Below are 27,335 nucleotides of genomic sequence, written 5' to 3'. Positions count from 1 at the left end.
TGGCCCAGCCAGAGCCCAGACATTGTGTCGTTAAAAACAGCTGGACGTAATGATGTCACACCAACAAAAAACTAAAAAATAACATAGAAAACTGAAGTGGTTGAAGTGTTTCCATTATCCATTTAGGCAAATTGGTGAATAAATCGGTGACATTCTGTATTCCCTCCAACCTACTGTATCTGTTTCATGTCTCAGGTAGCCCGCAAAAGCCAGCATGGATAGAATGCAAGAATTGACAAATATTTGCCATTTCTAATAATTATCATGTGCCAACGTATTGCCACGTGCCGTGCCATGGTGAAACTTGCACTCCTGTAGTTCTGAAATAATTGGTATGGTGAAATGTGCAACTGTTAAAGATAAGTGAAGCAATTTAGGCATTCCTGAAAGTCAAGACAATCCTTGTCCTGCAAAGAAACATTATATTCATAGTTAAACGTGGGGTGGACCTTTACAGTTACGTTATGACATCACGTGCCCTGCATACATTCAAAAGTATTCAGCAGTCATCATTTATGCGAAGAAATACTGTGTCCATCATAATTTGTTGCAATAAAGAAAGTTAGACAAAATTAAAATCCACCCCTGTTGGAACGGATACAAATTTTGATTCTTTGAACATTTGTCCTATAGCTGCCGTTTCCATTACACGTTGCAATGTAAACCCGAGTCAATGGAAACCTGTCTAATAACTGCTAATGTTAGCAGTAGCACTTATATAAACTTTAGCCCAAGGCTCAATACAATCTACCAGTCATCCCCATTATGCTAATGATAGGGTGCAATAACATAGGATAGGATGCAATAACATGTGGTTTGGTGTGGTAGGCCAATGATAGAGCAGGCTAAATTGGCAGTGGCCATTTAATGTGGTATATCACATGTGGGTCATACATCAAACAATAGATAAATCTCATAAAGCTAATAGTCAAACAAGTCAGCAGTGTTAACTAAAAAGCAGGCCTTCGATTTTCACAAATGTACGAAAGGTGCAAACAATGACATGTGCCAATAAACAACTACATGTAGCATCATGAAAACGGATCACTGAATCAAAATGCCTGTTTGACTCGGACTATTAGCATTGGCTGGCTGAAATGCTACACAAAACAAATGTTCTTATTGAGTGAATTCCATTTACGTTTCCTTCAATGTGATAAATTGTTTTACTCATTTGACACATACTTTCTTAGATTGTTTTTGGAGCATTTCATATGTGCGTTTGGTGTGCTCTTACCTGTCTGAGTTTGTGAAGGACCCGAATACAGGGGAGGCGCCCGCATGTTTTTATTCTTGACCATTGAGCTTGCTAGAGGGCACATCTGCCATGTATGCCCTCTCTCCACCTCCATGCCTCAGATTGGGTGAATTCCGAACAGTGCGCCAGCACAATGTTTGGAGTTCACCTTTTGCCTCTGATATTGGGGCCCAAGCTCCTCACACAGTATGTGGCTTTGTGGTTGAGGGGGTACAATTCCAATCTCACTGCTCCAGCAGTCTGGTGTTCATTTCCCATTTCCGCCTTTCCAACTTTCACTTTTTCTCTGTTTCTAATCCGTTTAAACAAAGCACAAAAAAATAAATGTGGCATTTCACATTTCTCTATAGGCCCTTTTCAGACTTAAGATAAGTTGTCCATGTTAAGCCTACGTATCTCAAATCTGAATTGGACCCCATGTGCTCAGTGAATTAAGGGTGGTTCAGCACAACAGTTTAGTCCTGCTGAGTGGACTAAGGTGGTGTTTTGACAAGCAGGAGACCCAGGTTCACATTCACCTTCTCACATGAATATCAGTTATGAAAGCCCATTTCACACATGTGACGTCATGTTACCTCTGCTATAACTTAGTCCTAAACATTTTGATTGTAACATTATTTATAATCGCACAATGGGCCTGGCTATTGTAAGTGCCAAAGTCTACCCTAGGAAAAGTATTCATTTCCCAGTGTCTTTTAAAATGTTAATCAAAATATAGACAAAAAAAATCATCAAACAATATTTGTGGAAAAAAACAACAATTTGAAATGCAAAACCATTCGATTGAATGAGAGACGTAGTCTGCGAAAACATTCTGTTTCCGTTCGGATGCTTTTACATGCACTGAAACACCCAAACAAATTTCACAGCGCTCTCTAAAAAACACAATTATTCAGATTGAAGAAACACTTTGGGTGTTTAAGAGCACTTCCATTCTGCTTTTTTAAATGAATTCAGTGTATCAGAACACTTCCATTGGGTTTACATTCAAACACACTCCAGACACCAGATCTCATCTTAGTTGCACTACTTCATGGTTTGTGGTTTTATCACACAATTATGGTGTTTTGAGTCTTTCTGTTTTACGGGTGTGATTAAAAGGGAGATTTTTTTTTTTTAAGCAGTGGAACTGGCCTTGAGTTCCAGATTTGAATGTGTGGGTTCTAGAGTATTGTTTTCTCTCCATGCTCTACAATCTCATGTCCTCTCAGTGCTTTATAATCTCAGATTTTTTTTCTGGGTTTGTTCGTAAAGTCCCTCTGGCTATCTACTCCGATTTAAGAGCACGCTCGTCTGAGTGTGCCAGAGCGCAGAATAACTGATGAATTTACGAAGGCTCAACACCCGTTGATTATGACCGGTGTCAGGAAAAGTGTCATTAAATTGTGAAAGGTGACTGCCAGCAGCAGCCTAATCAGCTCTGTGAGTGAGGTACGGCTGAAGTCGGACGTTTACATACAGTTAGGTTGGAGTCATTAAAACGCGTTATTCAACCACTCCACACATTTCTTGTTAACAAACTATAGTTTTGGCAAGTCTGTTAGGACATCTACTTTGCGCATTCCGACTTCAACTGTATTCTCTCATTTAGAGTTGAAGTTGGAAGTTTACATACACCTTAGCCAAGTACATTTAAACTCAGTTTTTCACAATTCCTGACATTTAATCCTGGTAAAAATGCCCTGTCTTAGGTCAGTTAGGATAACCACTTTATTTTAAGAATGTGAAATGTCAGAGTAATAGAGGAGAGAATTGTTTATTTCAGGTTTTATTTCTTTCATCACATCCCCAGTGGGTCAGAAGTTCACATACACTCAATTAGTATTTGGTAGCATTGCCTTTCAATTGTTTAACATCTCGGGTAGCCTTCCACAAGCTTCCCACAATAAATTGGCAGAGCTGGTGACAGAGCTGGTGTAACTTGAGTCAGGTTTGTAGGTGTCCTTGCTCGCACGCTTTTTCAGTTCTGCCCACAAATTTTCTATGGGATTGAGGTCAGGGCTTTGTGATGGCCACTCCAATACCTTGACTTTGTTGTACTTAATTTGCCACAACTTTGGAAGTATGCTTGGGGTCAGTGTCCATTTGGAAGACCCATTTGCGAACAAGCTTTAACTTCCTGACTGATGTCTTGAGATGTTGCTTCAAAATATCCACATAATTTTCTTTCCTCATGATGCCATCTATTTTGTGAAGTGCACCAGTCCCTCCTGCAGCAAAGCACCCCCACAACATGATGCTGCCACCCCCGTGTTTCACGGTTGGGATGGTGTTCTTCGGCTTGCAAGCCTCCTCCTTTTTCCTCCAAACATAAAGATGGTCATTATGACCAAACAGTTCTATTTTTGTTTCACCAGACCAGAGGACATTTCTCCAAAAAGTACGATCTTTGTCCCCATGTGCAGTTGCGAACCGTGGTCTGGCTTTTTTATGGCGGTTTTGGAGCAGTGGCTTCTTCCTTGCTGAGTGGCCTTTCAGGTTATGTCGATATAGGACTTGTTTTACTGTGTATATAGATACTTTTGTACCTGTTTCCTCCAGCATCTTCACAAGGTCCTAAGCTGTTGTTCTGGGATTGATTTGCACTTTTCGCACCAAAGTACGTTCATCTCCAGGAGACAGAATGGGTCTCCTTCCTGAGCGGTATGACGTCTGCGTGGTGTAAGGGCTATTTGACCAAGAAGGAGAGTCACTCAACAATCATCCAACCTACACCCAATTTAGATAATTTGAGATTATTTGGACCGCAGAGTGAAGGAAAAGCAGCCAACAAGTGCTCAGCACATGTGGGAACTCCTTCAAGACTGTTGGAAAAGCATTCCAGGTGAAACTGGTTGAGAAAATGCCAATAGTTGTCAAAGCTGTCATCAAGACAAAGGGTGGCTACTTTGAAGAATCTAAAATATAAAATATATTTTGATTCGTTTAACACTTTTTGGTTTACTACATGATTCCATATGTGTTATTTCATAGTGTTGATGTCTTCTCTATTATTCTACAAAGTAGAAAATAATAAAAAATAAACAAAAACCCTTGAATGAGTAGGTGTTTCCAAACTTTTGACTGGTACTGTATATGTAAATGTCACGTTTGTCGTATGAATCGGACCAAGGCGCAGCGTGGTATATGTACATTTTTTATTATAATAAGAATGAACACTGAACAAACTAACAAAACGTGAAGCTATACAAATGAGTGCTGACAGGCAACTACACACAGACAAGAACCCACAAACACCAAAGGGGAAATAAGTCGCTCTGGATAAGAGCGTCTGCTAAATGACTTAAATGTAAATGTAAATGGCCACCTAAATATGATCCCCAATCAGAGACAACAATAAACAGCTGCCTCTGATTGGGAACCATATTAGGCCACCATAGACATACAAATCACCTAGACCTACAAAAACCCTAGACATACAAAAAACCCTAGACAATACAAAAACTAACGTACCCACCCTAGTCACACCCTGACCTAACCAAAATATAAAGAAAACAGAGATATCTCAGGTCAGGGCGTGACAGTAAATCAACTTCCTGTATGCATTATGCAATTTTATACACTGTAGAATTAATCATAAGACCATTCAGTTGCTTTCAAAAAACAATTTCACACATCTGCTGTTGTTTAATATATAGTAATGATTGCTTAATTATGTGTGGGATTGGGAGTGATGCAGATGTGTCTAGCTGGGTTGATTGATAGAAAGAAGAAAGTCAATTGTTTAATAAAAATTTGCATTTAACAAACATCTTAGTTTTTACCACGCTCAACTTTTTTCATTCATCTTTTTCACTCCGGACGCTTTATCTGGACATGGTTATACAGGACCTCCACCAGCCGGAAAAGCTAAGTAGTAACATTATCACGATGCCATCTAATTGCAGCCGCTGTACTAATAATATACAGGAGAACTATCACCTTATGGTCACCTTATGGTGAGGATAGCCGTGTTGCAAGCCAAGCTTCAGATGCAATCATTAGGGAAGGTCAAAGGATGAAACAGCGTCTGTCCCACCAGTGAGTACAGATAGTAGTATAAATCTCCCTGCACAGTCGAATAATTGTCTCTGGCCCCCTCCCAGTTAAGGGGAGTGATGAGCTCTACAGCAGAGTATCAAAACTCAGTCGCTGGTTGAAAACTTTTTTCTGCCCCTCCCAAAATATGGAACTTGTAGATAATTGGCCCTCTGGGACTCGCCCACAAACAGGACCAAGCCTGGCCTGCTGAGTAAATGACTAGCTGGAGGGGTGCTCTAGTCTTATCTATCAACATAGACAAGGCTCTAACTCCTCTCCACAATGAGATAGGGTGCAGGCCAGGCAGCAGGCTGTTAGCCAGCCTGCCAGCTTAGTGGAGGCTGCAACTAACACTGTCAGTGTAGTCAGCTCAGCTATCCCCATATATGCCTCGATCTAGGTTGGGCAAAACTAAACATGGCGGTGTTCTCCTTAGAAATCTCACTGGAATAAAGGCCTCCTCCATTCCTGTCAATATTGAAAGAGATTATGATATCTCCCATCTCAAAATAGGGCTACTTAATGTTAGATCCCTCACTTGCAAGGAAGTCAATGAACTAATCACTGATCATAATCTTGATCTGGTTGGCCTGACTGAAATTTGGCTCAAGCCTGATAAATTTACTATGTTAAATGAGGCCTCTCCTCCTGGTTACACTATTGACCATATCTTCCGCGCATCCTGCGAAGTTGGAAGTGTTGCTGACATTTACGATAGCAAATTTCAATTTACCCCCCAAAAATTACAGCATTTTCGTCGTTTGAGCTTCTAGTCATGAATTCTATGCAGTCTACTCAATCACTTTTTATAGCTACTGTTTACAGGCCTCCTGGGCCTTATACAGCATTCCTCACTGAGTTCCCTGAATTCCTATTTGGACCTTGTAGAAATATTCACATTTTTGGTGACTTCAATATTCTCATGGAAAAGTCCACAGACCCACTCCAAAAGGCTTTCGGAGGCCATCATCGACAAAGTGGGTTTTTGTCCAACATGTCTCCGGACCTACTCATTGCCACAGTCATACCCTGGATATAGTTTTGTCCCGTAGAATAAACATTGTGGATCTAAATGTTTTAACTCATAATCCTAGACTATTACTTATTATGTTTGCAATCACAACAAATCATCTGCTCAGACCCCAACCAAGGATCATTGAAAGCTGTGCTATAAAATCTCGGATTCCTAGATGCTCTTCCACGCTCCCTCCACCTACGCAAGGACGTACAAAAACCTGTTAACCACCTAACTGAGGATCTAAATTGAACCTTGCGTAATACCCTAGATGCAGTCACACCCCTAAAACAAAACAAAACAAAAAAGAGACAGTCTGTCTCTCACCTGGCCTTTCCATGCCTAGCATGGACAGAGAGTTAGGAGCCAGTGTGTGTGTGTGTGTGTGTGTGTGTGTGTGTGTGTGTGTCTGTGCATGTGTGCGTGCGTGCAAACATGTACGCCTATATATATGTGTATGTGTGTGTGTTTCATTGGCAAATTGTGTTTGGCATTAGAAGTTGCATGTGTGTGTGTGTGTGTCTTGAATGGCTGAGTGATTAACCAATAATTTCTCTCTATCTCTCTCCTCACTGACCTTTTCCCTCCTCTGTGCTGATTGAAGGGTTGTGAATGCTAGGCATGGAAAGGCCAGGTGAGAGACAGACCGTCTGTGTGTTTACCTTCACCAGCTTCCTACCAGGGAAGAGTGGGGGGGGGGGGGGCAGTGATTGTGTGAATTTAAAGTTGAGGAGAAAGAAGCGGAGAGGAGAAGAGAAGAGGATGCCATGTAAAAGTGTCAGGATTGGGGTAAATGTATAGTGAACAAAAATACAAACGCAACATGCAACAATTTCAACAGTTCATATAAGGAAATTAGTCAATTGAAATAAATAAATTAGGCCCTAATCCATGGATTTCACATGACTGGGCAGGGGCGCAGCCATGGGTGGGCATAGGAGTGCATAGGCCCACCCACTGGGGAGCCAAGCCCAGCCAATCAGAATTTGTTTTTGACCTCCTGAAAGTCCATTAAAGGGTATGTGGTTGAAAATCAAGTTAAGGGCAAACTACAGTATGTTATCATGTACTTATACAGAAAATAGAGCAGGTTCTGTATGCCTTTTAGCAGTGCAGAAATACAATAGCAGGTCCTCACATCATAGGCCTACGGATTTGGCGTCTGGCAAATGCCAGATGGTCTGGCCCATTTTTTTGTTGGGTGAGCTGGTCGAAATTAACACACACATCCAAATAAAACAATGAAAAAGGTGACATAGGCCAGTTAAGATTTTTTTGGGGGGGTGGGTTGCTTCATTTTTGTTTTACTAATCTATAAGGAGCCTTTGGCTGATCAGTATGCAACGGCCGGTTGAGCTGAGCAGAGGTCACGCAAACTCACATTCAAAGTCAATCTCGGCATCAGTAAAGATACCTGCTCCGACTCTCTGACTCTGTCATCAGTTAGACAGCCAAGATCATGGATGGTAAAAAACAAAAAGGGTGCTTATAAACTTAGAAAGATCACTATAAGTCATTAGCTTGGCTTTTATAATGGCTTAACACTAGAACCGCATGGTCTTTCAGCATATAAGAACCCGCTAAAGAACGTTGCTGGGCGTCTCCTTTAGCATATGCATCAGATGCATATCAACCTGCAAGGTGCGCAAACATGCTTGATAAATAAATGCTTGATAGTGCATGAACTATTGTAAAGGATTAATCGCATGAAGAAATATTCATGGAAATGTATCAATTTAAAGAAATAACAACAATAGTTATTGGTTTAGATAGAGTCAAGGATATGTTTTGTATGATTCTACAAAGTCCTTGAAAAAGCGTAGGCTTCTAGCCTATTTTCGTTTCCCTTACAATAAAAACATTACAGTGTAATCCATTTTATCAACTTTTATTTCTAGATTTGATTAGTAATAGAGTTATAGTAATTTATTTTGACAAAGTAGAAAAAAAAGATGAGAATAATAGTAATATAACAAGCCAGGTGGGTAGTTTAAATTATTTGATGTATTCCTAAACAAACTCACCAGTGCTTGAACAATTGTAAAGTAATAATTGCATTAAGAAATATTCGTGGAAATATATTTGATGCCCACCCAGACCCTCCCCTAGAGTTTTAGGGGGTGCGTTCGGAGTCCGCACCTCAGGAGGGGGGTACTGTCACGTTCTGACCATAGTTCTTGTGTGTTTTGCTTGTTTTAGTGTTGGTCAGGACGTGAGCTGGGTGGGCATTCTATGTTGTGTGTCTAGTTTGTCTGTTTCTATGTTTGGCCTAATATGGTTCCCAATCAGAGGTAGGTGTTTTGTGTTGTCTCTGATTGGGAATCATATTTAGGTGGCTTGTTTTGTGTATGGTTGTTTCCTGTCTTTGTGTTTTCTCTGCACCAGATAGGGCTGTATCGGTTTGCCACATTTGTTATTTTGTATTGTTGCAAGTGTTCACAGTTTCGTTTTATTAAACATGTTGAGCACTGGCTACGCTGCGTGTTGGTCCGATCCCTGCTACACCTTCTCTTCTCGTGAAGAGGAGGAAGGCTGCCGTTACAATATTCAAGATATTAAAACAGTTATTGAATCACACACTGTATTGTGCCCTTATACCCGTGCCTTTACTCATGAGTCAATTGCGTCTCTTTATGCTTCGGGTCCACAGTCAGCAGATAGCTTCTGGGCTTTGTGTGAGCATCCCCACAAACAAATCGTTTGCAATGCACACAGTTGTCATGGGTCTTGTTTCGTGTGCACCTGCCGACTTGACATTGTGTCTTATTTTTCCCGAGTGGGAGCTGTGGTGCTTGGGGAAGACGGAGAGTAGGACCTGTTGCCTTGGCAGCCTGCTTTGCGGCTGTAGCTTCTTTCTTGGCGTTCATGTGGTTCTCACGAAACTCAGATCCAGTGGGATGCATGGTGCTGAGGATACAAACACTCTTATTTTGAATTTCTCTGCTGGTACAGTATGTTGTTTAGCGCAGAGGGCAGCAGTTGTTTGTTCACTGTTCCGAGCAGGCTAGTCTTCTTCGCAATCAACTTGTCTGGTAGGGAAATTGATGTGAAAAAGTTGTCCATGGTCACATTTCGGCATTTGCCCATGTAAGGCTCCACGAGTCTCAAAACCACAGCCTCAGAAAGTCGCTCACCCGCTGGCCTGGTTTCATCTTTCCCCGGATACGGAAAGACACTGAGCAAGTACGTGGTTTTGACATTGGTGGCTAACCAAAACTTAACTGAAGTCAAATGCACTATTATCAGTTTCTATATATTGCCCATTTATCCTTCGATGACAGAATAGCATATTTAATTTTAAGTTTATTTTGTTACTTGTTTTTGCTTAGTAGCCAGAGGAATGCTGCAGCGTGAGTGGTCATGTGCTGAATGCATGGACAGCACAGATATTTTGGAAAAAAGTGAAATTTGGAAAAAGACTCTTGAATTTTGAGAGTTATTTGACAAAGTTAAGTGTCATCAAAACTGCAGAATATGCTCTTTCAGATACTATATAGAAATCACAGGGCCTCCCGAGTGGTGCAGTGGTCTAAGGCACTCCATCGCGGTGTTATTTGTGCCGCTAGAGATCCTGGTTCGAGTCCATGCTCTGTCGCAGCTGGCCGAGACCGGGAGACCCACGGGGCAGCGCACAATTGGCCCAGCGTCATCTGGGTTAGAGGAGGGTTTGGCTGGCAGGAATGTCCTTGTCCCATCGTGCTCTAGCGACTCCTGTGGCGGGCCAGGCACCTACACGGTGTACAGTGTTTCTTCTGACACATTGGTATGGCTGGCTTCTGGGTTAAGCAGGCAGTATGGGTTGTGTTTTGTTGTTCTCGACCTTCGCCTCTCCCGAGTCCGTACAGGTGTTGCAGCGATGACACAAGACTGTAACTACCAATTGGATGCCACGAAATTGGCTCTGAATGAGGATGCGCCCATCTCTTCATGTACAATTTGAGAACTGATAGGCCTAATATTGTCACACATTTCATTATTGTCAATTTACTCTTGTTTATATTATGTGTGAAATTCATTTTGTTATTGCATAGGTGTAGTTTCGATGGGCTGGTTGTGCAGGCTGACTGGCATCGTTTGTTTAGTATTATTCTAAAGACCCAATGCAACACAAAGCATGTTTTCGTTTCCCATACAACAAATTTGATTAGTAATAGAGTTACAGTAAATAAAATAGTCCCATAACAGCTTATTTTTACAAAGTAAAATGTAAAAGAGAATGGCAATAACCTGCAAGCCTTGTGGTCAAATGATTAACATGAGCGCCAAAGCTGATGAATAGGCATAACAAACTCATCATTACACTATTGTTGTTCTAAATTAAATCCACCTCTTCACCCTCATTCAGTTAGGACTAATTTAAATTATATTTTGAAGTAATTTGCACAATTATTGCCCATCCATTTGTCATTCATTCAGTGGGCTGGTATCGTTTGCTACGCTGGACAGAATCAAGGATATTGTTCTGACGTTACTTGCATTAATGTGATGACTGTTATTTATCTTATCAACTAACTATGTTTAATTGTTACTCCATTAAATGAATCATGTAACAATTAACTCATTAGGAATTTGGGGCACCACGGGAAAAGTTGTTTAACGAATTACTATCTCCTGAATTAAATTCTAAAGATATATAGATATTTCTTACTTCAATAACAGTCACTTATTAATTATTACCTCATATCAGTCTTATTCTGAACTTCGTAGAACTCTTGAATCCTAAACAACCCCAGCTTTTCTGATTATTCAGTTCTACACAAATGTATTTATTTATTTACTAACTAACTAAATAATAACACAGAATACACATACACACTTACATGAGATAAAAGTCCCTAGTGGACTGACAAGATATGACAGCTTGGTACACACATGGAGAATGAGGGGTAGGTAAAGAGAGGGAATGACAAAGAGAGACAACACTTGGATACATTTGGAAGGTACCTTCAAAATAATAATACTTTGCTCACGAACCACCGCTCATTTGGGTAAGAAATGCAATGTATTTACGTGGAGATGTCTTTGTCCGTCGTCCCTCTGAAACCAATCGATCCTTCTATGAGGAAGGGGCTGGATGGGTGTAAGGCTCTGGTTGTCACCAGAGGTCACAATGTCCTTCTTCTTTGTAGAGCTTCTCTGGTAGTGACATGTTTGTCAGAACAGATACTTCAGATGCACCAACGGTTGTCTGAGATGGGATTCTCCTTTCCACCTAATGTCTTTAGTCAAAGTTCTAGACTACTTTACATGCCAGCTGCAGACTGGTAATGCTAAGGTCTAGTGAGTTTATCTTCTCGTGTAGAGATTGAGAGTTTCAGAGTTTCAACCATTTGTAACGTTTAGCTTGCATTTCAACGTGTGAACCACGGTCTCACGTCTTTTGGTTTCAATGGTTGATTATTCAGGGTTCAGCTCCCGACCACTTTACACGCCAGTAGTAACCCGGCAATGTAATGTTCTCACCATTTTCAGCCGTGTAGCCACCACTCCAAGCTTTCTGATCTAGTAGTTTCAACCATTCGTAATGTCCGGGTCACACCGTCCGTCTGCTGGTCTGATATGTTAATTCTTAGCAAGTTCTTTTAAGCACTCTGGTCGGAAAAGCAGTTCTATCACGCTGACACGCTCTTCTGACCTCATTTGGGGCGTGGCTTAGTTCATGTGCAACGGACATGAAAAAAACATTATCTCATTAGAAGACTAAAATCACATTCCAATTTTAACAAAATGTGTTTCCTTGTTCTTCATAGTGTATTAACATCATACTGGATGGAAACTTGAAAACTAGAATATGTTTCCTTCTTAAGTTACAGTATATATACAGTAAGTTACAGTATATGTCACAAAATAATAAACGATATGACATGATTATTCTTCAGGTCCCCACGGACCATTCTTAACATACCTATCTTAGAAATATTGTTCCAAAAGTCACTCTTTGTGTATTATAGTTTTGGGCGGCAGAATTTCCCTGTAACAAAGTATTTCTTTCCCAATACGGAGGAGCAAAGGGAGAGTTCTCTCTCACTTAATTTACAACAGGGTGTGAAGGTGTCATGAAACCCCCCCCTCTTCTGTGGGTAAGAAAGTCTGGTTGTTGTCAGCTATTTACCAAGCTGATCTGAGGCCTTTAATCCTCGACCAGGAGAGTCATGACAATAGATTTGGCATTATTCTGAAGACCGTCTGCAACATGTAGCATGTTTTTGTTTCCCTTACATTAATGTGATTAGTAATAGAGTTATAGTAAATACAACGGTCCATTAACAGCTTCTTTTTACAAAGTATAACATAAAAGACAATGGTATCAACCCGTAAGGCGTGCGGTCAATTTATTTGCTCCTGATAAATAGGCATAACATAAACTTATCGCTACACTATTGTCTTTCTATATTAAATCAACATCTTCACCCTCCTTATAATTCAGAATATGCTGAGACAGGTAGACAGCACAACTGAGAGGCAAACAAAAAGGTGAGTTGGCGATGCGCTCAGTGATATTGGTTTGGTGTGGATAAAATGCCAGGACCTAATTCTTGTCCCAGTCCGCCCCTGCTTTTGTACCATTAATGCTCCCATACCTTGAAAGGACACAGTGCTTACAGATGGTGCTGAAACACATGGTCAATCACAGTCAGAAACATTTGTGAACTAGTCTAAGACAATGCCTCTTACTCAACTCTAAGTCTCTCTTTCAATCTCAATCTCTCTCTCTCTCTCTCTCTCTCTCTCTTATTTCTCTCAGTTCAACACACACTGCAGTATTTATTCTGTTTTTGACATTACTCTGATCTTGACAAACAAGGAGTTTCTCTTCAGGGTCCCTGGGATCCCATTGTTAACATCTGGACTCATTCTCTATTTTCCTATGTATTTTTTATTGTAGTGTTTTTCATAGTGGCTTTATGCTTCACCACACACACCAGGGGTAAAAAAATGATCCGGCTCACACAAACACACACAGCGAGAGAGCGGGCCTCTGTTTCTGCCTGGCGAGCAGAGAGAGCGAGAGATACCCCCCACCCCTCCTCCCGCCAAGTAGGCCTATTTACAAGTCAGATTTCCCTAGCATTGCAGAGTTTGGGAAGAGAGGAGAGTCAGAAAAGTTTTCAAGCTGTCTGAAGATAACTTGAAGTGTGAGGCTTGATGTGAGGAAGGTCCTACGTGGCAGATAGGGAGGGAGGTCGGGGCGTTAATGGAATGCTTTAGCCCGACCTGTTTCCCATTCGCACCACAGGACCACTGTGATGTGGCACCGAGGACGATTTCACAGGATTTGTCATGTTTTGTGTGAAGTCGGCTATAGGCCTGTCACAATACGGCATGAAAGAATGATTTAAGAGAACTTTTAATTGTTGGAGATCTAAGAGGCAGCTAACCTGGTTTTAACCTATTTCAGCTGTGAAGTCGGTAGATAGTTGATGCTGTGACTGTGACAAGATAATGAGCCTCTCAGTAGGTGAAACTGGCTGCTGTCATTACGACATCATCAAAACATCATTAGAATGTAATTGAAACCAGAAATGGGTTGATATGACGTTATTACAACTGGTTTTGCCTGCTGGGTATTTCTATTGTTGTTGTTTGTTATTTGTGGTTATTGGGAATAGTTTTCTGTGTTTAAGTCCACTGACAAACCATGGAGCTGGTTTGCACTTGGGTCCACTCTGGCTCCTTAGTGTCACAGTTGATGTCTGTGTTGTGTGACGTAGAGTGCCTGGGGGCGATTGACTATGTTTAGGCTTCACTGGTCTGTCCACTGCATCTTCAAACAGAGGCAACCTGAGTTCGACTGCCCCCCATTCACTTGTTGCTGTAGTGAAGGTGTCATGTACACACACACATAAACACACACAAACACACTCAGGAAGACAACAAATCCTTGGAAAGGTGGTTAGTGTAGAGGGTAAACAATTGACGCACGCACACACACCAGACACACCCCTCTCAGGCGCAGGCAACCATGACGACCACAGACATAATTGATAAGACAGGGGTGTATGAGGCCAGAGCAGACAGTGGTGTGTTATCAGTGAGGATGACTGGAGAGGTTGTCAGACAGGCTACTGCCTGCAGGTTACTCTGTCTAATTACAGAGTGGTGTGTGTGTGTGTGTGTGTGTCCAGTGTGCCAGATGACACCTGTTGGTCATTTCAAGACAGGACTGATTCTATGTCAACACATACAGTACATATTAAACTTCCAATTCAAAGCAAGTTCATTGACTATTTTAACACCTATTCACACTTCACTGACCTACCAACTTCTAACGATATTTGTTAAGATAGTTGCTTTAAAAGGAGAAACATGTAGCATTTTATCCATACATGGGATTTCTTCATGTTTTTTTTTAAGGACACTGCTTAGAAATGGCTAAAATGTCTTTCTCCTGCTTCTTGCCTTATCAGAATCCAGAAAACATCAGTTGCAACGACGTGAAGAAGTTTTGTATTGCTAATATGTTTGTTACTGTTGTCAACTTTGCAAACGAGAACCAATCATAATTCAGGAAGTTGTCCACACAACAGCCGGTTAGGCAATTTGTGGTAAAAATGCTAATTAGCGGTGAAAATGTGTCACGCTTTGTTCATAAATGTAATTTTTACTCTCGTGGATTTCAATTTTTTTGCTACAGATCTTAATTTGATCACCCTGACGCAGAACAACTTTCCTGCAAAGCAGAAAAACGACAAACTTAAGCGTATTTAAGGTTTAAAAAGGCTTGTAAAAGTTTGTAATTTCCACTTTGAAATTTTAGACTTGATTTTCCCTTACGTAAAATGTATCAACCCTTATAATCCACATTTCCTGTTGCTGCAGGATTATTTTTCCTGTGGTAGGAAACTCAAGAAACTGGCTCAAATTAAGATTCTACAGTACTACTGGTATGTAATTGACATTTGGCACTAGCTGGAAGTGGAATTGTCACTTCTAGCTTCTCTTTACCTGCAAGTAAGTCTTGCCGATGCACCTAACAGCATGTCTATTTTGAAGAATGGAACTTGGATGCATACACATGCCTCTCCTGCATACACTATTCATTTTGTTGGTAACTGAGAGATGGACACATCCCAAACTCTAGTGGAACACATTTTGGTCATTTAGCAGATGCTCTTATACAGGGTTAAGTGCCTTGCACAATGGCACATCAACATATTTTTCACCTATTCAGCTTTGTGATTAAAACCTGCAACCTTTCTGCTTCTGGCCCAATGCTCTTAACAGCTAGGCTACCTGTCACCCTTAACCACTAGGCTAACTGAAAACACACACAGTCAGCTACGGATTTTTATTGTTTTTTGTCATTTAGCAGAAACTCTTATCCAGAGCGATTTTCAGGAGCAATTAAGGTTAATTGCCTTGCTCAAGGGCACATCAACAGATATTTCACCTAGTCGGCTCTGGGATTAAAACCTGCAACCTTTCAGTTACTGGCCCAATGGCCTTAAACACTAGGCTACCTGAACACATGCTGTCCAGGTGTTAGCTATGGTTCTGAACATCGCAGCTTCAATCTCAGTGCTGTTCTCATTTTGTAATTGCAGTTTGTCTGTTTTAACCCTAACCCAAACCTTAGTGCTTAACTTAAAGGCCCAGCACAATCAAAAATGTGATTTTCCTGTGCTTTATATACACTTAATAGTTTATTAGGCACACCATTCTAGGAGCAGGTCGGAGCCACCTTTACCTCTAGAACAGCCTGAATTCTTCATGCACGGTTACAAGGTGTCAGAAACGTTCCACAGGGATGTTGGTCCATGCTGATGCAATGGCATCAAGCAGTTGCTGCAGATTGGACTGTGGCACATTCATGCTGCGATCAGCCCGTTCCAGCTCATCCAAAAGATGCTCTATTGGGTTGAGGTCTGGGGACTGACCAGGTCACTCAAGTAAACTGAACTCGCTGTCATGTTCCAGGCGATGTTTTTCCACTCCTCAATTGTCCAGTGCTGGTAATCACGTGCCCACTGGAACCGATTCTTCTTGTTTTTAGCTGATAGGAGTGGAACCCGGTGTGGTCGTCTGCTGCAATAGTCCATCCGTGCCAAGGATCAACGAGTTGTGAGTTCCGAGCTGCCCGTTATTTGTCTGTTTGTGGCCCGCCTGTTAGCTTGCACGATTCTTGCCATTCTCCCTTGACCTCTCCCATCAACGAGCTGTTTTCGCCCACAAGACAGCCCCTGGATCCAACGAGCCTGGCACCGACGATCATACCAAGCTCTAAGTCGCTTAGGTCACTTGTTCTAGTTTTAAATTGAACAGTAACTGAATGCCTCGATGCCTGTCTGCCAGCTTTACATAGGGCCACTTGACTCACTGTCTGTAGGAGCAGTCCATTTTCGTGAACGGGGTGGTGTACCTAATTCCACACCATGAGGTTGGAATAATACTGTGAAATTGTACAAATTATGATAATGGCCTTTTAGTGTAATAAGAGCTGTTTGAAAAGACCGCCTGAAATGTCAGCCTGTTTTGTTGGGATGGAGTTTTGGCCTGCCTGGTGACATCAAATTAAATTAAATGAAACCTCTTAAGACTACAGTGGGCACTATATTAACTGGTAATTACTTATTTTAGGTTTAAGGAGTGTGTAGGTCACATTCTTTATCGTGTATCTATGGAAGTTATATATTTAGAACCGCCTGCTCAATAGGAATCCGGCAATCATATATGTGTCGCGAGCGAGTCGACTAGACAAGTAGCTTGTTGAGGACCACACTTTGACGTGACGTGGCAAAGAGGAGACATAATGGATTGTAATGACGCAGCTGACCACTCGATTGAGCCAGAGACACGTTTATTCGACAGATAAGCCTGAGTGTCCTAGGACTATCTAGTCTTTTGTGTTCTGACTAATAAAACTGTGGGATATTAATAAAATAAGTAATGTAAACATATTATCAGTAAAGAACTAATTTTGTGTGGAAGTCCCCCCAAAGATGTACTGAGGAGACAGACATTAAAAGCACAGTAGGCAACTTTTTCGTATGGGGTGGACACGCTGTTTGAATGGCAACATTTTGGATTTAGATGTTCACAAATTGGATGACATTTTGAGAAAAGTAGAAAAGAAGGTGAAATATTTTTGGTAGGATGTTCCTAAATCTGATTGTAACTATACACTGAGTATACCAAGCATTAGGAACACCTTCCTAATATTGAGACACAGGACCCCCCCCCCCCCCTCACACACACACACACACTTTAATTATGTACTAGATCATATGGGTTGAGTGTTTTTTTCTCAGACATAAATAAACAATTTCAAAAGCTGAGGGGTGGGATTAAAAGCTCATGTTTAAAAGCTCATGTTTTATCATAGTTATTACTAAAAACACAATATAACGTATCTGGATGTGATGGACAGTACCAGTCAAAAATGTGGACACAGCTACTCATCCAAGGGTTTTTCTTTATTTGTATTATTTTCTACATTATAAAACAATAGTGAAGACATAAATACTATGAAATAACACAAATGGAATCATGTAGTAACAAAAAAAGTATTAAACAAATCAAAATATATTTTATATTTGAGATTCTTCAAAGTAGCCACCCTTTGCCTTGATGACAGCTTTGCACACTCTTGGCATTCTCTCAACCAGCTTCATGAGGTAGTCACCTGGAATGCATTTCAATTAAGCGGTGTGCCTTGTTAAAAGTTCATTTGTGGAATTTCTTTCCTTCTTAATGCGTTTGAGCCAATCCGTTGTGACAAGGTAGGCGGGGTATACAGAAGATAGCCCTATTTGGCAAAAGACCAGGTCCATATTATGGCAAGAACAGCTCAAATAAGAAAAGAGAAACGACAGTCCATCATTCATTTAAGACATGAAGGTCAGTCATTATGAAAAATGTCAAGAACTTTTAAAGTTTATTCAAGTGCATTAGCAAAAACCGTCAAGTGCTATGATGAAACTGTCTCTCATGAGGACAGCCACAGGAAAGGAAGACCCAGACATACCTCTGCTGCAGAGGAAAAGTTCATTAGAGTTACCAGCCTCATAAATTGCAGCCCAAAGAAATGCTTCACTTCTCAACATTAACTGTGCAGAGGAGACTGCGTGAATCAGGCCTTCATGGTCGAAATGCTGCAAAGAAACTACTACTAAAGGACACCAATAGGAAGAAGAGACTTGCTTGGGCCAAGAAACACAAGCAATGGACATTAGACTCATGGAAATCTGTCCTTTGGTCTGATGAGTCCAAATTTGAGATTTTTGGTTCCAACCGCCGTGTCTTTGTGAGACGTAGATGAACGGATGATCTCTGCATGTGTGGTTCCTACCGTGAAGCATGGAGGAGGTGGTGTGATGGTGTGGGGATGCTTTGCTGGTGACACTGCCAGTGATTTATTTTAGAATTTAAGGCACACTTAACCAGCATGGCTACCACAGCATTCTGCAGCGATACACCATCCCATCTGGTTTGCGCAGAGTGGGACTGTAATTTGTTTTTCATCAGGACAATGACCCAACACATGTCCAGGCTGTGTAAGGGCTATTTGACCAAGAAGTAGAGTGATGGAGTGCTGCATCAGATGAACTGGCCTTGACAATCACCCAACCCTTAACCCAATTGAGATGGTTTGGGATGAGTTTTACCGCAGAAAAAGCTGTAACAACGTTTATTTTGGTGGATGGGCCAATAAAAAAATATATATATTATAAAAAATATTGCTTTCTCGCTGGAATACAGCCATAGCAAACCAGTGCAAAACTGATGTCAACTCTATATTAATAGACCAATAAGAAAGAGATTTTTAAACTCTGCCAATAACAGCTAGTTTTTAGTTTCCCCCTCCCCACTCAGACCAGCAAAACAATCACAGTAAGGTACTCAGTTGTTACCCAGATATGATTTGATATCGAGATAAAAACGACTGCATTGGACCTTCAGCCCTAATGCTTAAATTTTTTACCAAAATCTACGAACGAATGTCTAAATTTAACCGTTGAGGATAGTTTTGGTTTCACTTTTGTGCAGTTTGACTGACAGCTAACGGATGGCGACACACTCCGTAATTAAAAGGGCAATACACTCCGTAATCTACTCAGCGACACACTCCATAATCTCTGAAACCTGTAGTTATGACAACTCTCCGTTTGCTTTGGATAGACAGCGCTTTGGTACTGGGATTGTCTCTGTTGCCGTTTTCACTCTCCTCCTTTTAAAGCCTTCTGGGTATATGTATTAATGCACATCATAGTATACCAAAGTAAAATGTTTTGCAAAGGAAAACGTCGTGCCATGAAAATGATAGTTTCTTATTGTACAGGTGCAAGTAGTCCCTCCCCGTTTCGTTATGTGATAGAAACTGTAAAACAGATTATTTCCCCTTACCCTCAAAATGTTGTCATATTATGTTTCAGTGTAATGTAATTGTTGTTAAATTAATGATTCAATGGTCATTAAAAAGCAGTTGAAAGCAGACTAGAATTCAATCTCCTAAAACGGACCAATTTACAACCTCATTTGGATGAATATAATGCTCCCTTTAGGTACAGTATATGCACATACTTTTAGAGCCAATATTAGGTGCATTTGGCTGCCAATACCTGAAGATTCCCTTACCTCAAGAGCCAATAGTGGTTGTTGTTATGTTCTGTAAGCAGGATCTCGCCCTTCTGTATTTGAGGATGTGTCACGATCGTCGTAACATTGAAGAGAGGAGGACCAAGGCGCAGCGGGATAACAATACATCTTCTTTTAATGATAACGAAGACGAAACGAAGAAACACTGACAAACTATACAAAACAACAAACCGACGACCGTGAAGCTATAAAAGAAATAGTGCTGACACTAAACACTACACATAGACAATCACCCACAAACTACCTAATGAATATGGCTGCCTAAATATGGTTCCCAATCAGAGACAACGATAGACAGCTGTCTCTAATTGAGAACCAATCTAGGCAACCATAGACATACATACACCTAGACTAGACACTTAACCAACTAAACCACAGCACCCATAAACATACAAAAAACCCTAGACAATAGAAAACACATACATCCCCCATGTCACACCCTGACCTAACTAAAATAATAAAGAAAACAAAGATAACTAAGGCCAGGGCGTGACAGGATGTCACTTCACTGAATCTACTTTTAACAATACAACATGAGCGATGGCAAATGAACATTTTCTGATAATTGTTGTTGCAAAACTGTATTTTAGAATTTAGTCGTCTGTCATAATGTTGTTAAATGAGAATAACACTGCCACCTTCACACCTGTATTTGTACCTGTGTGTACCTGTGTACTACCTGTGTTCCAGGTCTGTGTCAGTGTGGCCAGTGTGCCTGCCATCCCCCAGGGGACACTCGTGTGCATGGGAGGACCTGTGAGTGTGATGACCGCCAGTGTGAGGACATCAGCGGGGAGATATGTGGAGGTGAGGGTGCACACACACACACACACACACGCACACGCACACACGCACCCTCTCAGGCGCAGGCAGCCATGACAACCACATAGATTATCGACAAGGCAGGGTTGTTACAGTGAGGGAAAAAAGTATTTGATCCCCTGCTGATTTTGTACGTTTGCCCACTGACAAAGAAATGATCAGTCTATAATTTTAATGGTAGGTTTATTTGAACAGTGAGAGACAGAATATCAACAAAAAAATCCAGAAAAACGCATGTCAAAAATGTTATGAATTGATTTGCATTTTAATGAGGGAAATAAGTATTTGACCCCTCTGCAAAACATGACTTAGTACTTGGTGGCAAAACCCTTGTTGGCAATCACAGAGGTCAGACGTTTCTTGTAGTTGGCCACCAGGTTTGCACACATCTCAGGAGGGATTTTGTCCCACTCCTCTTTGCAGATCTTCTTCAAGTCATTAAGGTTTCGAGGCTGACGTTTGGCAACTCGAACCTTCAGCTCCCTCCACAGATTTTCTATGGGATTAAGGTCTGGAGACTGGCTAGGCCACTCCAGGACCTTAATGTGCTTCTTCTTGAGCCACTACTTTGTTGCCTTGGCCGTGTGTTTTGGGTCATTGTCATGCTGGAATACCCATCCACGACCCATTTTCAATACCCTGGCTGAGGGAAGGAGGTTTTCACCCAAGATTTGACGGTACATGGCCCCGTCCATCGTCCCTTTGATGCGGTAAAGTTGTCCTGTCCCTTTAGCAGAAAAACACCCCCAAAGCATAATGTTTCCACCTCCATGTTTGACGGTGGGGATGGTTTCTTGGGGTCATAGGCAGCATTCCTCCTCCTCCAAACACGGCAAGTTGGGTTGATGCCAAAGAACTCCATTTTGGTCTCATCTGACCACAACACGTTCACCCAGTTGTCCTCTGAATCATTCAGATGTTCATTGGCAAACTTCAGACGGGCATGTATATGTGCTTTCTTGAGCAGGGGGACCTTGCGGGCGCTGCAGGATTTCAGTCCTTCACGGCATAGTGTGTTACCAATTGTTTTCTTGATGACTATGGTCCCAGCTGCCTTGAGATCATTGACAAGATCCTCCTGTGTAGTTCTGGGCTGATTCCTCACCGTTCTCATGATCATTGCAACTCCACGAGGTGAGATCTTGCATGGAGCCCCAGGCTGAGGGAGATTGACAGTTCTTTTGTGTTTCTTCCATTTGCGAATAATCACAGAAACTGTTGTCACCTTCTCACCAAGCTGCTTGGCGATGGTCTTGTAGCCCATTCCAGCCTTGTGTTGGTCTACAATCTTGTCCCTGACATCCTTGGAGAGCTCTTTGGTCTTGGCCATGGTGGAGAGTTTGGAATCTGATTGATTGATTGCTTCTGTGGACAGGTATCTTTTATACAGGTAAGAAACTGAGATTAGGAGCACTCCCTTTAAGAGTGTGCTCCTAATCTCCGTGCGTTACCTGTATGAAAGACACCTGGGAGCCAGAAATCTTTTTGATTGAGAAGGGGTCAAATACTTATTTCCCTCATTAAAATGCAAATCAATTTATAACATTTTTGACATGCATTTTTCTGGATATTTTTGTTGTTATTCTGTCTCTCACTGTTCAAATAAACCTACCATTAAAATTATAGACTGATAATTTCTTTGTCAGTGGGCAAACGTACAAAATCAGCAGGGGATCAAATACTTTTTTCCCTCACTGTATACACGTATGCGGAATTGAGTATGTTCCATTGTACTTAGTCTTGGAGGTTGCATGTGTGTGTCTCTTGAATGGCTGAGTCATTAGCTGATACTTCCTGATACCGCATACAAACCTCTCTCTCTTTCTCTCAACGAGAAATGTCAACCGCCAATGAAACATTAGAACAGGGCCTTTGAGCCAGTCATATCTGCTCAAGCTACCACGAGGAGGGTTTAACTAAGGTGGCCTATGCGCTCGCAGGAGGAGGGAGCGAGGGGATCGATTCCACATGGCATTAGCCTGATGTCAACAACGTTGCTAAGCGTAAGCAATCATGCTGTCCTTCTTAACATTAGAAAAGCCATTTCTAACAGTCAAATAAATCTGTTTTATATACAGTGAGGGAAAAAAGTATTTGATCCCCTGCTGATTTTGTACGTTTGCCCACTGACAAAGAAATGATCAGTCTATAATTTTAATGGTAGGTATATTTGAACAGTGAGAGACAGAATATCAACAAAAAAATCCAGAAAAACGCATGTCAAAAATGTTATAAATTGATTTGCATTTTAATGAGGGAAATAAGTATTTGACCCCCTCTCAATCAGAAAGATTTCTGGCTCCCAGGTGTCTTTCATACACATTAGGAGCACTCTTAAAGGGAGTGCTCCTAATCTCAGTTTCTTACCTGTATAAAAGACACCTGTCCACAGAAGCAATCAATCAATCAGATTCCAAACTCTCCACCATGGCCAAGACCAAAGAGCTCTCCAAGGATGTCAGGGACAAGATTGTAGATCTACACAAGGCTGGAATGGGCTACAAGACCATTGCCAAGCAGCTTGGTGAGAAGGTGACAACAGTTGGTGCGATTATTCGCAAATGGAAGAAACACAAAACAACTGTCAAACTCCCTTGGCCTAGGGCTCCATGCAAGATCTCACCTCGTGGAGTTGCAATGATCATGAGAATGGTGAGGAATCTGCCCAGAACTAAACAGGAGGATCTTGTCAATGATCTCAAGGCAGCTGGGACCATAGTCACCAAGAAAACAATTGGTAACACACTACGCCGTGAAGGACTGAAATCCTGCAGCGCCCGCAAGGTCCCCCTGCTCAAGAAAGCTCATATACATGCCCGTCTGAAGTTTGCCAATGAACATCTGAATGATTCAGATGACAACTGGGTGAACGTGTTGTGGTCAGACGAGACCAAAGTGGAGTTCTTTGGCATCAACTCAACTTGCCGTGTTTGGAGGAGGAGGATTGCTGCCTATGACCCCAAGAAACCATCCCCACCGTCAAACATGGAGGTGAAAACATTATGCTTTGGGGGTGTTTTTCTGCTAAGGGGACAGGACAACTTCACCGCATCAAAGGGACGATGGACGGGGCCATGTACCGTCAAATCTTGGGTGAAAACCTCCTTCCCTCAGCCAGGGTATTGAAAATGGGTCGTGGATGGGTATTCCAGCATGACAATGACCCAAAACACACGGCCAAGGCAACAAAGGAGTGGCTCAAGAAAAAGCACATTAAGGTCCTGGAGTGGCCTAGCCAGTCTCCAGACCTTAATCCCATAGAAAATCTGTGGAGGGAGCTGAAGGTTCGAGTTGCCAAACGTCAGCCTCGAAATCTTAATGACTTGAAGAAGATCTGCAAAGAGGAGTGGGACAAAATCCCTCCTGAGATGTGTGCAAACCTGGTGGCCAACTACAAGAAACATCTGACCTCTGTGATTGCCAACAAGGGTTTTGCCACCAAGTACTAAGTCATGTTTTGCAGAGGGGTCAAATACTTATTTCCCTCATTAAAATGCAAATCAATTTATAACATTTTTGAAATGCGTTTTTCTGGATTTTTTTGTTGATATTCTGTCTCTCACTGTTCAAATAAACCTACCATTAAAATTACAGACTGATCATTTCATTGTCAGTGGGCAAACGAACAAAATCAGCAGGGGATCAAATACTTTTTTCCCTCACTGTATGTTATCGGGAAGATAATAATTTGTTTGTGTTTATTAAGGTAACATTATAATAGAAACATATACAGTGGCAAGAAAAAGTATGTGAACCCTTTGGAATTACCTGGATTTCAGCATAAATTGGTCATCAAATTTGATCTGATCTTCATCTAATTCACTGCAATAGACAAACATAGTGTGCTTAAACTAATAACACACAAAATTATTGTATTTTTCTTGTCTACATTCACAGTGTAGGTTGGAAAAAGTATGTGAACTCCAAGGCTAATGACTTCTCCAAAAGCTAATTGGAGTCAGGAGTCAGCTAACCTGGAGTCCAATCAATGAGATGAGATTGGAGATGTTGGTTAGAGCTGCCTTGCCCCATTAAAAACACTCACAAAATCTGAGTTTGCTATTAGCAAGAAGCATTGCCTGATGTGAACCATGCCTCGAACAAAAAAAGATATCAGAAGATCTAAGATTAAAAATTGTTGACTTGCATAAAGCTGAAAAGGGTTACAAAAGTATCTCTAAAAGCCTTGATGTTCATCAGTCCACGGTAAGACAAATAGTCTATATATGTATAAAGTTCAGCATTATTGCTACTCTCCCTAGGAGTGGCAGTCCTGCAAAAATGACTGCAAGAGCACAGCGCACAATGCTCAATGAGGTTAAGAAGAATCCTAGCGTGTCAGCTAAAGACTTACAGAAATCTCTGGAACATGCTATCATCTCTGTTGATGAGTCTACGATACGTAAAACACTAAACAAGAATGGTATTCATGGGAGGACACCAATGAAGAAGCCACTGCTGTCCAAAAAAAACATTGCTACACGTCAGAAGTTTGCATAAGTGCACTTGGATGTTCCACAGCACTACTGGCAAACTGTTCTGTGGACAGATTAAATTTGAGTTACGTTTTTTGGAAGGAACACACAACACTATGTGTGGAGAAAAAAAGGCACAGCACACCAACATCAAAACCTTATCCCAACTGTAAAGTATGGTGGAGGGAGCATCATGGTTTGGGGCTGCTTTGCTGCCTCAGGGCCTGGACAGCTTGCTATCATCTACAGAAAAATGAATTCCCAAGTTTATCAAGACATTTTGCAGGAGAATGTTAGGCTATCTGTCCGCCAATTGAAGTTCAACAGAAGTTGGGTGCAAGAGGACAACGACCCAAAACACAGAAGTAAACCAACAACAGAATAGCTTCAACAGAAGAAAATACGCCTTCTGGAGTGGCCCAGTCAGGGTCCTGACCTCAACCCGATTGAGATGGTGTGGCATGACTTCAAGAGAGCAGTTGACACCAGACATCCCAAGAATATTGCTGAACTGAAACAGTTTTGTAAAGAGGAATGGTCCAAAATTCATCCTGACTGTTGTGCAGGTCTGATCCGCAACTACAGAAAATGTTTGGTTGAGGTTATTGCTGCCAAAGGAGGGTCAACCTATTAAATCCAATGCTTACACGGTGTGTTCAATAACGACATGAAAACGTATAATTGTTTGTGCGTTATTAGTTTAAGCAGACTGTGTTGGTCTATTGTTGTGAGCTAGACGAAGATCAGATCAAATTTTATGACCAATTTATGCAAAAATCCAGGTATTTCCAAAGGGTTCGCATACTTTTTCTTGCCACTGTATATATTTGAAAGAACATAACATTTTCATTAGTTTATGATATGTAAAAACGAATAACCACTAAAAACCACAGAATTTCAAGTGTAAAATCTATTTAATTGGTGGAGTGCCTTTGTTAAGACTATGATACAAAAAACATGTGCCTTGGAACACGACAAAACAAGTAAAAATACCCAAACCACTCAGATGCATGGTCAGTAAGACGCGGTCAAATGTAGAAAATATCAGTTGCCTAAACATCAGTATAAGCGCCAAGTGTACTTGTGAATAGTGAAAATCAGCACAAAAGCAATAATCGCATTATAATGAATGTATCGATATGACTGCAGTAAAAAGTAGTCCACCATTGTCAGTTATTGGACACTTTATTTGTGGCCTCGCTCTTGCTTACAGTATGGTGTGCATCTTCACGCAATGCCATCAGTTGGATCTCATTTAGCTGTTATCCCTTGTCCTAACAGTCGACAAAAATCTCTGTCACTTGCAAATGCTTGCAACATTTCCCACAAACAAGTCGATTGCAGGTGTTGTAGGTTTTGTTGTGAGTTCATCTTGCCTACCTGGTAGTTTCTCCCCTCTGGGAGCTGTGGCAATTTTGCTCACGCAATGGCTCGTGTGGAATCTTTGCTGCTGCCTTGTCCCTCGTATATCTCTCAGGTAGCCCGTGTGCCAGACTCGTGATGAAGTTTCTTCTGCTAATGGTGTTGTTCACGCACGTCTTGAACAACAAGTGTCCATTGATAGCAGCCAAGGCAAGCATGTTGTAGAACACAGCGATAGGCCAGTGGCAAGTTCCTCCTTTCACAGAGTACAACCGTGCCATCTGATCCAAAACATCCACACTGACCTATGGAATAGAATAAAGTAGAAAAGGTTAGGATCCTTTTCCCATACAGAAGAGCATAATGCACTGCATAAGTTTATCTATATATATGGCAATGCATATTATGTAATGTTGACATACCTTGTTCAGTTGTGGTGAGTAATAGTCTCTGGTTTTCTCTTTGCTTTGTTCCTGTAAACGTCAACTGTCGGATGCATGATGCACATGACACAAACCTTTCTTGCCTGTTCATTGGTAAAGCGCAGTATTGGGGAAGCTACAGTACTCTGAAATAAATAGATTACCAAGCTACTACCAATGACTTCACAATGGAAGAAGTTAAGCTACGCTAAAGCTAACCTTCAGAAAAATATAGTTTATGAACAAAAGTTATTTTGAAAAAGTAGTGCACTACATCCAAACTACTTTGTGAAAAAGTGTCATCTGAAATGTCACAGACTACAAATTGAAAGTACAAATCACTTTGGGGTCATATGTTAACAGAA

General features: G+C 41.3%; 1 protein-coding gene across 1 annotated transcript in view; it reads left to right on the top strand.

The window, feature by feature from the left end:
- Positions 1-27,335, top strand: part of itgbl1 (integrin, beta-like 1) — a 139,105-nt gene that overhangs the window by 57,323 nt on the left and 54,447 nt on the right. The window contains exon 8 of the mRNA XM_071341953.1: positions 20,580-20,696. Within this exon, the coding sequence (XP_071198054.1) occupies positions 20,580-20,696 (117 nt within the window). The remainder of the gene's footprint in view (positions 1-20,579; positions 20,697-27,335) is intronic.

This window comes from Salvelinus alpinus, chromosome 14 (assembly GCF_045679555.1).
Source record: "Salvelinus alpinus chromosome 14, SLU_Salpinus.1, whole genome shotgun sequence".
Lineage (NCBI taxonomy): Eukaryota > Metazoa > Chordata > Actinopteri > Salmoniformes > Salmonidae > Salvelinus > Salvelinus alpinus.
The sequence above is the reverse complement of the archived record's forward strand: the minus strand, read 5'-3'. Positions and strand labels throughout refer to the sequence as shown.